The sequence below is a fragment of the Aricia agestis genome, chromosome 21 (assembly GCF_905147365.1).
Source record: "Aricia agestis chromosome 21, ilAriAges1.1, whole genome shotgun sequence".
In the NCBI taxonomy this organism is placed as follows: Eukaryota; Metazoa; Arthropoda; class Insecta; order Lepidoptera; family Lycaenidae; genus Aricia; species Aricia agestis.
The window spans coordinates 312,062-327,999 of NC_056426.1; the positions used below are offsets into that span (position 1 = coordinate 312,062).

General features: G+C 39.2%; 2 protein-coding genes across 5 annotated transcripts; both read left to right on the forward strand.

Moving 5' to 3' along the window:
* Positions 1-163: 163 nt before the first annotated feature.
* LOC121737695 (myoneurin-like) lies at positions 164-10,804 on the forward strand. 4 transcript variants are annotated; one of them, XM_042129370.1, is made up of 13 exons: positions 164-373; positions 543-714; positions 869-1,066; positions 1,384-1,515; positions 2,374-2,444; positions 3,082-3,278; positions 4,474-4,569; positions 6,867-7,001; positions 7,613-7,723; positions 8,128-8,339; positions 9,869-9,990; positions 10,282-10,370; positions 10,401-10,804. In XM_042129370.1, exons 1-12 carry the CDS (start codon positions 254-256, stop codon positions 10,327-10,329), a joined length of 1,614 nt encoding a protein of 537 aa, XP_041985304.1. In that variant the 5' UTR covers positions 164-253; the 3' UTR covers positions 10,330-10,370; positions 10,401-10,804. The 4 variants fall into 4 exon arrangements, with proteins under 4 accessions (XP_041985304.1, XP_041985303.1, XP_041985302.1 ...); XM_042129369.1 differs by lacking the exon at positions 6,867-7,001 and adding an exon at positions 6,110-6,244 and having other exon boundaries at positions 10,282-10,804; XM_042129368.1 differs by having other exon boundaries at positions 10,282-10,804.
* Positions 10,805-13,303: 2,499 nt separating this feature from the next.
* Positions 13,304-14,146, forward strand: LOC121737853. Its single transcript, XM_042129585.1, has one exon. The coding sequence runs from the start codon at positions 13,304-13,306 to the stop codon at positions 14,144-14,146; it is 843 nt and encodes a 280-aa protein (XP_041985519.1).
* The last annotated feature ends 1,792 nt before the right edge of the window (positions 14,147-15,938 follow it).

The window sequence follows — 15,938 nt, forward strand, 5'->3', positions numbered from 1 at the left end:
TAATTTAGATACAAAATGTAGAATTATATTATGATGCATGAAATGAATAAAGGATAATCCTATTGTTTTATTTCACTACAAAGAATACCGTAATATTTCAATGACAAGCTGTTACGCATTCTTACATTTTGCGTACAACGGAACGCTTACGTCAAGTTTGTCAAGTTGGTGAGCTTGCTTCCGGTATTACAAGCTTGGATTTTCATGGCTTCCAAGTTAATTTTTACTTACAAAACGCTGATTTCTACACAAAATGGATTGGCAATTAACATGTCGTGTTTGTTTGGAAACCGGGGACATGGTTTCCCTGTTCGATTGGGACGAAAATAACGAGCAACTCGGTGACAAGTACGCGTACTGCTGTGGAGTGGAGGTGCGAAAAATGCCATATAAAATGGTTGCGATGGCCACCCTATAATTTTTTCACTCAATAATGTTGCTATATTGTGTAAATATATAGCAATTTTTGGGATTTTTTGCTGTCATCCCCGGATAGACAAAAAGTACATCAACAATCAAATTATTGTTTTATTGATTTTCAGGTGACTAAAAATGATTCTTTGCCGACGCTAATTTGCCTAAATTGCGTCGACCGCTTGACTTACGCTTGCCAGTTTAAGCAGCAATGTCTCTCTTCTATCGACACCCTCAAGGAATGTTTGGACGAATTCATCAAATCCTCAGCAGTGGCGACTTCAGGCGTCAAGGACGAATGTAAGTGTACAATTTATTATAATTATTCACCGATTTCCATATAAGTAACGGTAACCTATAAAGATATTTCTTAGGTCTATGACGGTATCTACATAGTCTTAGCATTTGTAAGTAATGGAGGAACATCAAAACCCAATGTACTTTTTCCTTGTAGCAAATGAAACGGAGACAATAACTATAAAGCAAGAGAATGGTCTGCTGCTGCAATACGAGCTGCCGGTGGAGCACGACCCGCAGTCACAGTGGACGAGGACCCTCATCAAGACTCCCAACAAGTCCGTGGTCACCAAAGCACCGCTGCAACGCAAGCGAGGCCGGCCGAGGAAGTACCCCAATCAACAGGGTGAAATAAGTAAGTTTAATGTATTTATTCTTGTCATAAACAACAATGTAGGAACAAATACTGCCATATCAAATAGCTCTTGTCCTAAGTAATCTTTAACCACATTGTAAAAGAATTGCTACAGCTGATAAAGGTGAAAATCGAATGCACAAAGTATTTGCATATTTTGAACATTACAAACTTTTCTATAATTTTTTGCTACAGAACTATCTAAATTCTAATACATAAGAAAATTATGTCCTCTTAGTAACTAAAAACATTTTTTAAACCATCAGAATACAATTTTGTCAATATAATATTGCTTATTCTTTATTTTTTAATAACAGCAACATCACCGTACCAACGTAAGAAGCCCAAGCCAATAGTGAGGGAGCCGGAGGCCCTGACCACACTGCTGGCCTCGGGATCCCTGGACTTGAAGCAGGAACCTAATGAGGAGCCGTTTGAAGCTGACGGAGGTGAAGCATAGCGAGCATATTCTTCTAGTCATCTTTATAATTCGGCAGAATAAGGGCTCCCACACATAACTGCGAATTTGCATTGCATTGCAAATATCTGAGACAAAATTCATGATAAAAATGACATTGCAATTTGATGTGATGCAAATTCGTAGTTTTGTGTGGGAGCCCTAAAAATAGAATAGAGTATACATTTTTTTTTTATGCCATAGACACCGGTAACATCAAAGGAGTAGCATTGCCGGCCTTTTAAGAGTTCATACCCTATTTTTAAGGGTTCTGTACCAAAATGGTAAAAACGGGACCCTATTACTAAGACTTCGGTGTCTGTCTGTCCGTCTGTCCGTCCATCTGTCTGTCTCCAGGCTGTATCTCAAGAACCGCTATAGCTAGACTTATGAATTTTCACTGATTGTGTATATATGTTGCCGCTTTAACAACAAATACTAAAAATAAAATAAAATATTTAATCCCATACAACAAACATTTGCCTTATGGGAAAAAGGCCTTTTTTGCTTGATATCAATAATGGTAACAGGTAGGCTTTTGAAATTTTCACAAAGTCTTCAAGATTATAATATGTGCTCTATATTAATTAATAAAAATAATAAAATAAAATGAAAGAATTAAGGGGGGCTCCCATACAACAATTTTTGGCCTATTTTTGCTCTATAATGGTACGGAACCCTGGAGCGAGTCCGACTCGCACTTGGCCGATTATTTGAAAACCTTTAAGCAGAGCAATTCATATTTGTCCGGATATTCTGCTGGCCTCAGTTCATCTTAGAGGTTTTTTGTAATTACAAAAAACTTTATTTCTTAAGTTTCTACATTGTCTTTTATTTTTAATGATTTCAGCTGCAGATGATGATCCAGATTTCTTTCCGGATGGTGAGGAGGGCTCAGGCGCTGAAAATAAATCAGAGGAGGTAAGCTCGAATTCGAAACCGCGATTTGTATAATATTATGGCGTGGGAAACATCATTTTTTGCTTTGATAAAAATTATACTATCTAAGAGCGCGTACAGACGAACGGAACTTGTCGACCGCACGCGTCTACGGCAGCCATCGACAAGTGTAAAAAAATGAAAAAAAAATATAATAATAATGAAAACAATGCCGTTCGTCTGTAAGAAGACAAAAAAGCCTATGGTACTAGGAATCTAATTTCTAAGTATCTTCATTCCAATATTCATCTAATGTATTCATATTTCATGTATAGTGTTTTTGATGACCTCTGTGGCTCAGTGGGTGATTGTGTTGGTAGCTCAAGCCGGGGGTCGAGGGTTCGAATCAATGTTCCTGGGTCATGGGTGTGTATTAAATATGTGTATCATATGATAAAAATCTTAAATATAGGTATAGTATAAAAGTATTAAATACATATATTTCCATTGTCTGGTACCTGTAACACACATCTATTAGGTATTTAGCACGGGGCCAGACTGACATGGTGTGAAGCATCCATAGATATTATTATATTATTATAGTGACACTGGGTATATCAAAACAATACGATCTATGCAATAAAAGAGTTTATTTAATTAATAACTACCATTTTTGTAGAAAACTTCAAAGAGACCAAGGGGTCGTCCACGTAAGATCCCAGCAGAGGTTCCTGATAAGACTAAGGATGATGACGGGGAGGACGTACTGCTGAAGGAGACGATATTGGCGTTCTCCGAGCCCATCCCCGACCACATCCTGAATCCCAAGCCGAAGAAGAAGTCCCAGCCCAGGAAGAAATATGTGTATGATAAGATGTAAGTTATTGATGTGTAAATACTAGCAAAATGTTTTGAGTTAATGCACAATGCTGAGATGTAATGAAAACCAAATAGTGCGCGCCCGTACTACACTGTACACGCGCTTATCCAGCATGTATATGTTACGCTCAAAGACCGAAATCGCTCAATGAGCGAAAAAATGGCTCACAACGCGTTGTGGTCACAGTGAAACAGCCACGAGCCCACGACGCGAAATTCGCGTCGTGGCTCTAATGAAAACGGCCACGACGCGTTATGGCAATCACAAAAAGACCATAACGCGAAATTCGTGTCGTGGCTGATATGCTATTCGTTTTTCTTGATTCCTATAATCGTCCATAGGTATGGAAGATTATATTTGAATTACCACGCGTACTACAAAATATTTTTTCTTTTACTAAATCACTGCATAACGTGTTTATCATTATTATTCATAAAATATCCATAGTTCCATAATATCCGTGCTAATATTATTACTGTCTGTCTGTCTGACACTACTGTGTATAATGTGGTTTTTCGATGGGCTGTACCTAAAGGTAGCCTTTCGATCCATGCGTGCTTCAGAACGCGACCGCGACCCGCAGTAACCTAATAGGCGTTTGACTACTGACAAACGCCTATTATGTTAGATTTCTGTTAGAAATTAGAATCCGAAATTCTCTTGTCAAGTCATGCAATTGCCTTGCCGGATTCATTTTGTTATTCGTGTAACTATGTCTATACAAGGTATAACAAAGCTAAGTAATAATACTTTAGGGTGTGTATGAGTTCACTGCAAAAGTAGCAGTTCTGAAAGAACATTTTTTTGTGATTTGCATGGGCTAGCGCCCGAGCGTCATAAATTTTCCCATACAAAAGTAAAAATACTGAGTACTCTTACAGCGCTGATACTTTTACAACAAACTCGATATAGGTTACCCATACATACCTTACGGTATTATCACTTAGTTTAGTTACACACTGTATAAATAGGAACCATACGGAACCGCGCAGTTTCCGCGTGTACTGCCTGTAACCTACCACAAGGTATATGTACGGGAATATGACGTTGTATATATGGGAACCACACGGAACTGCACATTGTCAAAACGGGAACCGCGCAATGTAAGCACGGGAACCGCGCAATATAAGCACGGGAACCGCAACCGCAATGTATATTTAATGTGAAACTGTATGTATGTCTGTCCCGCAGCCACGTGTGCGAGACGTGCGGCGCGTCGTTCACGTCGAACGCGTCGCTGCAGGCGCACATCAGGCGACATCTCGGCATCAAGCCGTTTGTTTGCAGGTAACTATAAAACTACAATATTTAGAATAGATTTATTTTCTCAAGTATTAAGGTGGCAACTAACCCAAATTTTTCTATTTTATAATTAATTTTATACTTAAAAATAAGCCCCGAATTGTTTCATTTTCTAAAATTAGATATTAAATTATATTTCCGAGAATTCGATCTGAGCAAAAACACGATGTCTTAAAATTTTCTCGATAGAAAAAATCACAAAGATTCATCTAATTTTCACGAATTTTTCATTTATTGCCATAACCGTGCATTAAACGAAGTTAATATTTTAACACATTGTATAAAATCCTATCATTGAACCTAGCGGATTTTTAAATTGAGAAAAAACTCATTTGGCGATGAATCCGCGTCGTCCTTTTTCACCTGGCATATGAAAGACGGGAATGAGTGTGAAGAGAGAAGGACGATTTGATTTTTTGGGTTAGTCGCCCTCTTAAACAAGGGCAAAATATTGTGTAGCTTTTGTATTTTTTTTATTTTATTAAAAGGAGATATTAGTCTACTAGAATCAAAAACCGCAATGTCCAATAGAATAATTATTGGACATTGCGGTTTTTGATTCTAGTAGACTCAATTATATATTAAATATACATTTTATTTTGATCGTTATCATCATCTTATTATAAAGTGGTTGTTTCACAATTTTCTGCCAAATATGTCTTAATTTTTTTGAGATAATATTCATTTTTAGTAATTTTCCGCATAGTAAGTCCTGAGTCTGTTTAAAATCTAACATCATGAGGAGATTGTGAAACAAGCCTTAAATAACTTAAGGGCCTGTTTCACCGCTTATATTGTTTCTGATAAGTGACGAATAGGCTATCCACCAATTAACTAGACAGATCAAGTATCGAGAATCTGTTAAAAAAGTTGTGAATAGCCTATTCGGCACTTTATCAGAAACTGGTGAAACAGGCCCTAAATATGCTTTATTTAATATGATTCAATTTTTATCAGAGGGTTTAATATAATATTTTATTATTTCTGTTTTATTTTGTCTATGTTCAACCAAATGTAATCAATGGTTGAATAAAGACAAAAAATACATTTATTTTTATTTCATTTTATAATTCTAAAAACAACATGGGTGCGGGTGGGTAATATAATATTAACCACCTTACTATAGTTAATGAATCGAAACATAATATTTTCTAGTAAGGCGCTTAATATTTTAATCTCGCCAGTAAATATATTAAACATTTTTAGGTATACCTTTACGGGCATACAGTCTGTTGATTCGATATAATGTTTGATTTTTCTACATCTTGTATTGACGGAAAAAAATATTTTTTCTTAAACCCTTACTTTAAGTGACATAATAGTAGTCATCTGCTCCCATTCGTAGTAAATAGTCGAAACCGTACACAATAAACGCAAACGCATCCGCATCCGCACCTATGTTTTACTAAAAAAAAATACAACTGGCCATTTACAAAACTGGCTATTTGCAATAAAAAAAACTGGCTGATTACAATAAAAAACCTGGCTGGTAAGAATAAAAAAGTTAATTTTGAAAATGTTCTAGTGTGTGCGGATACGCGTGCGTTTTGAAAATGGAACTGCGTCGTCACATGATGCGGCATACTGGGGTTCGGCCGTACAAGTGTCGGATTTGCGACCGCCGTTTCGGAGACTTCGGCAGCCGGCAGAAGCATGAGAGGCCAGTATTAAAATAAGAACAATCTGGAATGTATGTCTCTCTTTTATTGTATGAAAGAAAGAGAAGGGTATATTTAATGTGAGTCTTGATTTCACGTCGTACCTGATACTCTACTTATGTCCGGTTTCTAAGGTTTTTTCACTTCAATTTATCTTTTCAGTAGCACATTTGATTGGTTAAAGTCAAAATAGTAACCAATTAACAACACTGTTGAATCGATAAACTTCTGTCAGAAAACTGGTATTAGTACAGTATAGCTTGTAAAAGAGATATACATTCCAGATTGGTATTAAATACACAACACATCACACAAAACAAGCTGGCCATGCGGTTTCGACTATTTCTACGTCAAATTTTGTATATGAGGTTATATACAGAGTGTATTTTGAACAAATCTTGCTAAAATATCGTCACTTTGCCTTGTAATCATTACTAACTAGTAAATACAAATATTTGCATCTGTAAAACTGAAGTTTAATAATGTTATATGGTTTGAAACATTCTGTATAATGCCTCGATATGCAATAAGGGGGTTAGCGTGAGTACATCGTTTTGGCCCACGAGATACCGTATGGTCCATGCGATAGCGTGCGGTCCAAGCTACAAGCGTTGACGTGTCTAGCGTGTGCGGGTACGCGTGCGTGATGAAGGAGGCGCTGAAGCGGCACATGCTGCGGCACACCGGCGAGCGCCCGTACAAGTGTCGCATATGCGAGCGACGGTTCGGTGACTACGGCACAAGGCAGAAGCATGAGAGGTAAAGTTTGTACGTGATCCGGCTCGAAGGACCAACGCGCGAGTGGCAGAAGTGGGAGAGGTAAAGTTTTGTAGGTGATTTGGCTCGAAGGACCAACACGCGAGTGGCAGTAATACGCAGCAGCAAGTTTAACTAACAGCAGTATGAAGCAAGAATTGGAAACTCGACGGAGTAACATACCGTTACCTAATACGACACTTAGCAATGACATAAGAGGTATGTCCCGAGTTTATAAACGATCCGGCTCGCAGGACCAACGCTCACGTGAAACTGCAAGCACTAGGTAGTTCACGACACAAAACTATAGTTAAGAACATTATACAAGTTGTACTGCTAAGAGGTGATATGCTAAAACAACACTTCATACATTTTATAGAATAATAATCTCTTTAAATAAAACTTAATATAGGTGATGTGAAAAATGTATTTGATACAGATCAAAAATCGAGCCAAAAAATACAAGGCATTTTCAGCCAGTCGTTTAACATACTAACAACTACTTTATTGAACTGAATCATTTTGTTTACGTTTGATTTACAAACTAAGCAGACAAACAAAAGCTAACGGCACTTATATTGAAAAACTAAATGATTGTTTGTTTGACATTACAGGCTCCACATGGGCGTCCGTCCGTACCAGTGTACGTTGTGCGGCAAGGCGTTCACGTACTCGTACGTGCTCGCCAACCACATGCTCACGCACACCGGTGAGAAGAAGTACTCGTGAGTATACTTAATTACTTACTACTACATATTTAGACAACTCCCGCAACTCCGTCGCGCCGAAATTCGTTTATCGAGCGAGATTCGTACATTTTTCTGGGATAAAATATCCTACGTCTTGACTCGAGCTCCATAAATAATATAAACAGTAAAATCGGTTCAGACAGAAACGCATTTATAATATTAGTATGGTTTAATTGGCCCAAAATTTGTCGCGCTGAAACAATAATTTTTTCCGCAATAGAAATAATCCTTTGTCCTTTCCCGTCTGTTATAGTATTTTTATGTCACTTTATCTAAATGGGTTCAACCGTTTAAACATAAATACGTTTACAGACATATAGAGAGACACACCTTCGCATTTATAATACTAATTACTAATATGGTGTTATGTTTATGTACAGATGCGGTCCATGCAACAAGAAGTTCACCAAAGCCCACCACCTCAAGTACCACAACAAGGTGCACCACAAGGATCTGTACGCGCAGCAGCAGCTCGAGGCGGAGGCGCGGCGCGCTCGCCAGCAGGCCAACGTCACCAACCTGCGCGGCGCGCCCGCGCTCGGCCTCCACGTCGTCGACGGCACGCTGCAGATCGTGCACGTCGGTGGTGAGGGTGAGTCATAGTGTATATGTCGCAGCCGACTGGTTTAAATAAAACTGAACAATGCCATTCAATCACACGTCTAGCTTTTCTATTGAATATTTTAGTCGCTCAAAACGTTCAACACTACAGCTGATTCAAAAGCCGCCGTCTAATTGAAGTAGTTCAGCGCGCACCGCTGCGGCGCTAGGTGCGTTTTATTTACAATATGGCGTCAACTAGCAGGTGTTTGTTGGTGTTTGTGGTTGTTTTTCGGAAAGAAAGTAGTTAATAAAAGTTACAAGTGTTATTAAAGAGACAAAAATTGTCGAGGCACATACGTCGAGTGAATTAAAATTTCAACAAATATTCGAGGAGAAATTACGGGATTATGAAATGGATGGACGCAGCCTCCCTCGAAAGGGGGGTTCGTGGGGCACAGCCCCCCGTCAAAACAAAAACAAACACAATCCAGAAAGTCCAAAAGTTGGTTAGGTTAGAATTTAGACCACAACACAGAGGGAGCCGAGCGAGCGCAACGAGCGTGCTGCGGCAGCAGCCGGCGACCGCCTTTAAATAAAAGGGGGGCTCGGGGGGCACAGCCCCACGCCAAAACAAAAACAGACCAGTTGGCTAAGCGTCGTCTAGCTGTAGTGTTGAACGTTGTAGTCAACAAGTCGGCTAAACGACGTATAGCCGTGTGATTGAATGGCGTTGTTCAGTCAAAAGGCTAGCTGTTTGATTGAACGGCTATTTAAACCAGTCGGCTGCGACATATACAAACACACATACAACGCAAGCGACAAGCGCACACATGCAACGCAAGCGTATACAATATACAGACAATACATATAAGTACAACGCAAGCATATACAAGCGCACACGCATACAACGCAAGCGGTTACCGACGCGCACACACACATACAACGTTAGTGTGTACACGCGGGCTCCACGTCGTATATTATGGCACGCTGCAGATTATGCACGTTGGAGGAGGTGAGTCGACAACGCAAGCGTATACTCGCACAATCATAGCACGCACGTACGCTTACAAGTAACACAAAAGTACACGTACACATGTACACGCACACACACAAACACATACACGCACTTACGCATGCTCGCACGCTACGAATAATAAAAACTAAGGAAAAGTAACTCCGTCAAAAAACATGCTCCACAATACTTGTCAAAAAAGTGTACCTTAGGTACACATTTCAATACATTTGAAATATTTAGGTGACCTTGAACGGTACTAGGCTGACGTTACATGACAGATCAAAAGGAACCAAATTTAAAACGGTAATAGTATGGGAGTTACGATTCCTTAGTTTTTATTATTCGTAGCTCGCACGTAAGCACGTCCGCAAGTAAACATTCAGAACTTCTATGGGGGATAGGAACGATAATATGTTTTTTAGTCTTTGATCTATGTTTATTCTTTGATCTGAGTAAAAGTCCTTATTTATAAGCATAAAGAAGACAGCGTCATTTTGACAGATGACAACTTTTTTTACGTGATAAATTACGCCACAAACACCACTAAATCGCATTTTTTACAGACGGCGACGGGCAGATGCAGGTGGTGGAGGAGCAGATGGAGCTGGGCGGCGGCGAGGGGGAGGGGGAGGCGGAGACGGAGGGCGAGGAGGAGACGCACAGGGCCGTCGCCGGCATGCAGGAGGTATGTTGGAAGTGGTGGATGCGGTAACAGCGTGGTTCCCGTGTTTACAATGATTGGTTCCGTGTAGTTCCTAATATACAGAATGTAACAAAACTAAGTGATATTAATACATTGCTTTTCAAAGGTTGTTTTTGCCATACATTGCCTGGTCCTTACACCGCGCATTTCCCTTGTTAAAGAGCTTGTCAGATATCGGGGATCACTTGGTAACACAAAGTAGTCCCCGATATGTGCTAAGCGAGATAAGGTATTTTAATACAGTTTAACACATTACAAATATTATTGTTTTAGGACGTACTGGACGCGGAGTTTGGCATAGAAGATGACGATGAGAAGTAGCAATAATATCAAATAGGTACATCCCGTTAATTCTTTCGAAAATATTTCAGTTTTTGTTTTATATAAATGAAAAACTGCGCTTGGTCTTTTTAATGTTTTGCCGACCGATCTAAAAATTGTGTGCGGTCTATAACTACGTTTACTACTGCATTTTTATTCAGAAATGAAATCCTTGAGCTCAATAATGTGTTGAATTTTTATCTTTGTTTAGACAAGTCTTTGAAGTACGGTCGCGGAGCGCACAGAAATTATCACATTGACCTATCGCCGTTTATCTTTTTTAATCGGGCACGAAAATGGTGCTATTATGTTTCCACTGATTCGCGATAGCAATAATTCGAGCGAGTGTAAGTGGTGCTTAGTCAATGTAAGATTTTACTTGCTCTGAGACCAGACTATAGCAATAATTATTAAGTTATAATGTAATCAGAATCGTACATAAGTGTTATGTATAAATAAATCATTGTATTATAAACTTTGTTTTACTGGTTCCTTCACGTGGAGTTTAGACCAGTGGTCCTCAACCTTTTTTTAAGCGGGCCACAAGCACCTTTTGGTCTGGGCGTCGCAGGCCGCAACCAAAATTTTTTATTGCACCATTTTGCCAGTGGGGGTGAAATTAAAAATGGTTTAACATCATGCGGGCCACTAAAAAAGTTGGATATAGCTGCTATTTTAGACTAAGTAAGGCCGGCAACGGACCTGTAGCTCTTCTATAATTGAAAGTATCATAATTGAAATCGGTTACATAAACCTTACTTTTGTACTTTTTACTCAATAGTTCTAAGTTCTGTATGTCATGGTTGTTTTGGTGCAATAAAGAATTTTCATTAATTACTTTGTATACTTAATCGTAGAAACAATGTGTCCCAACTCCCAACACCGGATTCCGAGCCTTGTTAGTATGTATATTTTATAGACAAATTGGCTATCAATTTGATTATTCAAATATATATTATGCAAATATGCAAATGCCTAATATAAATCCGATGTATAGTCAAACAGGGCCCCCGTAAGGGCTACTGCCTACTGGCGCCTGTGTGCAAAAAAAAGATTTAGGCGCCCCTTTAGGCAAATTTTTTGGGTCCTTGGTTTTGGCGCCCCTAAAGATGGCGATTTAGCGCCCCTAGAGGATGGCGCCCGTGTGCATTGCACACATTACACATATGGTAGCGGGTAGGGAATGCAATCTTGGACCAAGATTGACTACTCAAGATCTTGGCGTCTTTTTTCTGAACCAAGATTGGTCAGTTCGAGATCTTGTTGAGATTCGGGTCGAGATCTTGGTCGCGAATCAAGATTTTCGGGATTTTCAAGATTGAGCAAAATAATTGAAAAAAAATGCGTTTTTTGCTGCACATTGATAGTAACCAATATTTTAATATATTATATAAAACATAACAAACTCAGTTTTTACAAATTCAAGTTTTTTTCAATAACAACTCTTGCTGCGATACTATAAAGTTCAAATTCCGACCGCGCAGTGCTAGGTGCCTACAATTATATTTGCCTACATGTGCGCTCTCTTTCTATCTCGTAAGAGGTTCCCTTTCTGACGAAATCAAGATTGTCACCTTTTAGAAAATAAAATAATCTTGTTTTAATTACTATAGCTACTAATAGCAAACTTTTTTATAGTAATAATCAAATTTTAGTAACCCAACGTATATTTTATAATAGTTTTATATTCGATTATAGTGTAGGAGCTGGTCAGGAATTTTTTACAACTTAAACATAGTAACTTGTGTTTATTTATGTGTAGTATGCGGTTTGTTTGTAACAAATTGGTTTATTTGCTATGTTTGTGTATTTTTTTTTATCTTTTTTTGTATTTTAAAGTCTTAAATTACTTTATTGAAATATTTCTTTGACTTTTTTCAATTGTTCATATTTATCAGATTAATAATGATTCTGTCACAGCGGTTAAATCAGTACGTAGATATATGCGACGAAAAAATCTTGCGCGCGCGTTACCGCTCGCTTGTGAGTCCCTTGTGATCTGCCCCTTTAAAGGGGTACTTACAGTTCGATACCTAAAGGCGCGAGTGGGACAGGCCTGCCTATATGCAGTAACGCACACGACGCGCAGCGCAGACGTGTGCGTTACTGCATATAATTTGGCAATTGCATAGGTTCTATTTCCATGGACTAAAAAGTGCGTCACGGATAGTCCGTCGTCTGCGCTTATCTGTCTACTATATTATATAGTATATACCCTTATATATGTGGTTCGCGCTTTGCAGCGCAGGTATGAACAATTGCAAGCAGGTCTGAAAATCTCGAAATCTTGTTACAATCTTGGACTATTTTGTCAAGATCGCGAACAGGATTTCGAAATTCAGGATTGATGGCTTTCAAGATCTTGGAAATCTTGGAATCTTGGAAAATCACTCAAGATTTTGGTGGAATCTTGATCTTGCAAGATCAAGATTGCATTCCCTAGTAGCGGGGGCCCTGTAGTCAAATGACTAGCAAATGACTCATTAGTCATTACTCAACTGTTTGTACTCCAGCTAAGGTTTTTGAGTCGGCCATTCATCGTGACCTGTATACTCAGGTTTGTAGCCAGTTGAATGACGCTCAGCATGGTTTTCGTCCTGCGCGAGGAACGACAGGAAACTTACTGGACTTAATGACGCATCTTGTACCTGCTGTAGACGCTGGTGAACAGGTAGATGTGGCATACTTTGATTTTAGGAAGGCATTTGACACAGTCGACAATGACATTCTCTTGTCAAAATTGGCTGAAGCAGGTTGTGCCCCGCATACCCTGGCTTTCTTTGCTAACTATCTGCGGGATAGATGCCAGTATGTGGATTGTGGCGGATGCTTTTCTGAATCGTATTTCACGAGATCTGGAGTGAGTCAGGGCAGCAATTTAGGTCCTCTTCTGTTCATTTTGACTTTGAATGACCTACCTGAAGTTGTAAAAAAAACGATAGCCTTACTGTTTGCTGATGACCTTAAAATCATAATGAAAATAATAGAGGACGCTGATCACATAAAATTGCAGCAGGATATTGACAGGATTGTGAAGTGGTCCATAGACAATAAACTGTACTTCAACACGACTAAGTGCTGCGTATTGTCGTTCAGCTGCGCTCGCTCACCTCGTCAGCATCAATACTGCATAGAGGGAACACCACTAAAACGTGTCACTGAAATTAAAGATTTAGGAGTCAGCTTCACATCCGATCTAAACTTTAGAAAACATGTAGTTGAAGTATGTAAAAAGGCTTACCGCAATTTAGGGTTTCTGCTACGGCAAGCGCATCACTTCTCTAACATCGCAGCTTTGAAAGCCCTCTATGAGGCTCTAGTGAAAAGCCACTTAGAAGGCAATGCCGTCATTTGGTCCCCGTACGAAGACAAGTACATTAAAATGCTAGACCGTATCCAGAACAAATTTGTGCGTTTCATATACCTCAAGAGGTACGGGGCTTACCCAGGTTACCCTTTACTGTATCCAACGCTATTTGTTCTGGGTATGGTCGGATATTACAAATTAGAAGCTAGGAGGGAAGTAGCTTTAGCTACTTATGTAGTTAAAGTTTTGCGCGGTGAAACGCACAATCCAGCTGTGCTGCAAGCAGCCAGACTGAGTGTGCCGGACGGGTACGCGGAGCGGCGGCGCCGACCGCCGCTACTGGAGGTGTCGCGCGCGCGCACCAACCTGCTGCGGATGGCCCCGCTCACGCGGGCGCTGCGGACGCTGAACACGGTCGCAAACACGGTCGATTTGTTTACGTGCTCATTGAATGAGTTCACCAAGGTCACATATTGTGTAGCAAGTAAGCTAGAATGTAATTTTATGTAAGTAATAGTAACGCTCTATTGTATTAGGTTTTAACCTGTAATGATAGTTGTGATTTGTAATAAATAAATAAATAAAAAATAATAAAAAAACAAACGAAAATATAAAAACGCCTGGCGTTTTAAAATAGTTAGCGCGAGGGTACGCGATGTATTTCTGAACTGAGTGAACAGTGAACACTTAGTGTGCGCGGCTGCACACAGATGGCGCTACTGTACACATTTTACTGAAGTATTGTTACTAGGTTTTAACTATATAGAAAATATAATATTTTATATTTTCTCGGCAAAGATTGTATTGTTAAGTTAAGATTGTATTGTATTGTTGATGTTACTAATATGTAAACCATGTATTATAAAATATGCGAAGGCTCAGCTGTCTGTACTCTGTTGCCTATTAAGTTCGCTTATGCCGCTAAACTGCTTTTGATGGATTACTGAACTTACTAGATAACGCTCGCGATTCCGATTCGCCGAAAGTCAGTTATCAAGAGGTAACCGTACATTTTTCCTAAAGGGGGTGACAGACGTACGAGTAAGTACACGGACTTATGGCTCGACGATCTTAATCGTCTGTGTGTCAGCAAAGAGCCGCGAGCCGCGAGCCGCGAGCCTGGCGGCATGCAGGTAATCCAGTGTGAACGATTCTCGTGTGTCACCGACGCGAGCCGAGTCAGTTCGCGAACTTAAAACCTGCGTACTTTAAGTTTGTACGTCTATCAGGCAACGAACAGGGTTGTATGTCCTCTGCCATCTCTCAAAGTAACTCGAAGTATATATTATTATTTTTTATCTAAATCGGTTTAGCCGGTAAGGCGTAAAGGTTACAGTTACAGACAGACAAACAGAAATACACATTAATACCAATAGACACAAGTATTCGTCCCGAAATACACTCAGTTTTTTCCCATCACAACTTGCGTATTCTTTTCGAATGAGACTCATCAAAGTTTAACAACAAAGACATTTTAAACAGGCACTAAACCCCGCGGGTGGCCATCCCCTCCCCCTCCCTCTGGCCCCCGCACTTTTAAATCGCTAAGCTCGTGTTTATATTATAAAAATTACACAAAGGAAACTAGCCTCTAACACGTCGCAATAAGACAAAGCGTCGCCCCCCTTCTAAGTACATTTGTAAATGTAAAAAGAAAAGCGCAAACTTTTGGGGCGAGTTTGAAATTTTTTCCGCCCCTAATGCGCTTATTAAAGCTCCCGAAGTTTCGCTGAAAGCGTTAACACTTTTTATGTACAGAAGTTGTAGCAGCTGCGGTCTCGGATAAGGAGATATTTATAAAGCTCTGTGGTACATACCTACTTAGAGTGATACTGAGTATTAGTACTCATCATCTACACTAATCAGTCTGTCAAGAAAGTGAAGAAATTAAAAAGTGGCAACATCCTAGTGTCATCTCTTTTCTCTTAGAATGAATTCGCTAATCTGAAGAATATACCTATATCGACTTATCCACTGGCTCGAATTGAAAAATGTTTTTGTGTTGCAAAAATTATTCGAACTAGAGTGCTGCAGGTAGACCTAGGCATAAAAAATATTAACTAAATAAGGAATAAATAATCACAACACAAGTGCGAGTCGGACTCGCTCACAAAGGGTTCCGTATCATATAAGGTCAATGTGTCGAAGTCCGTCTAGCGGCAATAACTTCCATATTTGAACGAAAATAACGACATATATATATATATATATATATATATATATATATATATATATATATATATATATATATATATATATATATATATATATATATATATATATATATATATATATATATATA